We start from the raw sequence: 2,671 nt of genomic DNA on the forward strand, positions 1-2,671 counted from the left end.
GAAATGTCTTTCACAATATTTGTAAAACGGTACTTTAAGCGATTAGATTCATTTCCTAAATCTTTTATGTTTCTTACCAAATTATTAATTTCGTAGTTTAAAAATTTTTGTGAAAAAATTAACTTTGTTCTTTCAAATTTAGGAATTAATTTATAATTTAAATTATGTAGATTACATTTGTCTGTTTGATGTTGAATATGTGCTGGAATCAGAGCTTCTTTTCTACATCTGATTAAAAAAGTACGTTGCTCCTTTAGATTAACCAAAGTTCGATTAGTGCGTATCCAATTTCCCATAAGTTGCATCGGAGTATCGCTATACCTTCTTTGTATGTAGTTTAAATAACCCATGATGTTCCAAAACGTGATTGACCTTCTTTATTATTAAGAATTCAGTGATTGGAGTTTATCCACACTGTTTTTTCTTCCTCGATGTTTCCATTCAAGTAGGCACTGATAAAATCAAGTTGATGAAGTTCTAACCCGTATTCCGCTGCAAGTCCCATTACAATTCGAATTGAATTAATTCTAGCTACCGGTGCAAAAGTTTCGTGGAAGTCCACGTTCGGTTCCTGTGAGAAACCTTTGGCCACTACCCGAGCATTCCGACGTTCCACTGTTCCATCAGCCTTGAGCTTAGTGCGTAGGATCCATCTTGAACCTATAACTTTCCGATCTTTTGGGCGATCGACTAGAACCCACGTACCATTTTTCATTAAAGCTTGATACTCACTTTGCATAGCTTCTCTCCATTCACGTGTTTCCAATGTGGACATTGCTTCCTTAGCTGTATGTGGATCTCCTTTTTCAGTCAATTCAGCATATTCGAATAAACCTTATAGCAGAGGTTCTTCGTTTTCAGCTTGATCAATTTCAGGGTTTTCTCCTTGTTGATGTTGTGCTTCTTCATTGTCTTCTTCTTCCGGATCTTGTTGGATAGGAACCATGTGTGGTTGCTTTTTAGGTCTGCCTCTTCGACCTGTGATAATCTTCTTTGGACGTCCTCTTCCGATTTTTATTCCTGGTACACCTTGTGCTTCACGGATATTCGGTGGATCATCTTCGGCAACATCTTCTTCCTCAAAAACATCTTCTTCTTCAGGAACATCTTCTTCAGGAATAACTTCTTCCGGAGCATTTATTACTTCGCTGTTTTGATTTGTCAATTTAATATTTAAATGACCGTTAAAATCTTTCCCTTTGTTGTCGAGAATTAAGTTTTTCTTCCAACGTTGTAAAGTTTCTTCGTCCATGAAATCTTTAAATTCTTGTTGTCCTTGAAAAGTTTTGACGAATTGAACGTCACGACTTCGCCGAATTTTTCTGGATTCCGGATCCCACAGTCTGTAGGCCTTCGATTCTGTTGAATAACCGACGAAAATGCATTCAATTGTCTTCTCACCAAACTTTACTTTTGCTATTTTTCTGTGGATTGACTTATCCAGCATATGAGCCTTCGTGCCAAAAATCTGAAAATGGATTGCAGTCGGTATTTTTCCCCTCCAAAGTTTGTGAGGAACTTGACCGTTCAGGCTTCTTGTTGGACATCTATTACGTATGTAATTTGCAGTCAACATTGCCTCTGCCCAAAAAGTTGGAGGAAGGCCGGACTGAAGCAACATACATCTCGCCATTTTTACGAGTGTCCTATTCTTGCGCTCTGCAATACGATTCTGTTGCGGGGTGTATTCCGTTGTAAGCTCATGACATATTCCTTCTTTCTTCAGATAGTCTACTAATTCACTGCTTCGATATTCACCTCCGTTATCTGACCTTACAGTCTTAATATTCTTTCCATTTTGTTTTTCGACTTTGGCCTTGAATTCCAGAAATTTTTCAAAAAATTCACTTTTCTTTTTCAAAAAATAGATTTCGCACCATCTTGATTTGTCATCAGTAAAGGTAACGAAATATTTTGTACCTGCAAGAGATGCAACTTTCATTGGACCACAAAGGTCTGTATGGACCAATTCTAAAATTTCTGTTGATCGAGAAGTTGACTTTGGAAATGGAGTTCTTACCTGTTTTCCTTCTATACAGATTTCGCACGTTGATAATTTTTCATTGCCGTTCACTGTAACTCCGTGCACCTTGCTGCTTTTAATCAGATCCCTTGAATCTTTTTCATTTAAGTGGCCAAATTTTTCATGTTATTCCTGGAGACTCGACGTACTTGCCTGTGAGATGTTAGCCTTTTCAGCTGTTTCCTCTACGAAGTATAAATTCCCTTCTCGCTCAGCTGTGAAAATTTCTTCTCCAGTTGTCAGATCGATGACTGCAGCATTTTCTTTCCAGAATAAAACATCGAATCCATTATCAGCGATTTTTGCAACTGACAACAAATTAGAGCGAAGGTCTGGAACGTACAATGTTCTCTGAAGATTTGCTGAAAAATCTTGATCTATTTTCACTTTTACAGACCCAACTCCTTCTATTAAAGTCGATTCAGAACTTGCTAAGTTCAATCTGAGTGTATTGGTTTTCCCAATATCTTCAAATTTTTCTTCGTACGAGCAATATGCGACGATGCACCAGAGTCCAGACACCATACATTTTTTTGGTGAGGTGTAATTTTCATGGCTATTTCAGCCCGTTTCGACGTTTCTGTACCTTCTGTCTTTTTATTATTTTCTGGTCGCCGCCATTTACAGTCTTTTGACATGTGCCCAATT

General features: G+C 37.8%; 1 protein-coding gene across 1 annotated transcript in view; it reads left to right on the forward strand.

The window, feature by feature from the left end:
• LOC117177772 (secreted RxLR effector protein 161-like) overlaps nt 1–232 on the forward strand; it is a 969-nt gene extending 737 nt beyond the window's left edge. Inside the window, exon 2 of the mRNA XM_033368684.1 lies at nt 171–232. Within this exon, the coding sequence (XP_033224575.1) occupies nt 171–232 (62 nt within the window). The remainder of the gene's footprint in view (nt 1–170) is intronic.
• Nucleotides 233–2,671: the final 2,439 nt, after the last annotated feature.

The sequence above is a fragment of the Belonocnema kinseyi genome, chromosome 1 (assembly GCF_010883055.1).
Source record: "Belonocnema kinseyi isolate 2016_QV_RU_SX_M_011 chromosome 1, B_treatae_v1, whole genome shotgun sequence".
Taxonomy (NCBI): Eukaryota; Metazoa; Arthropoda; class Insecta; order Hymenoptera; family Cynipidae; genus Belonocnema; species Belonocnema kinseyi.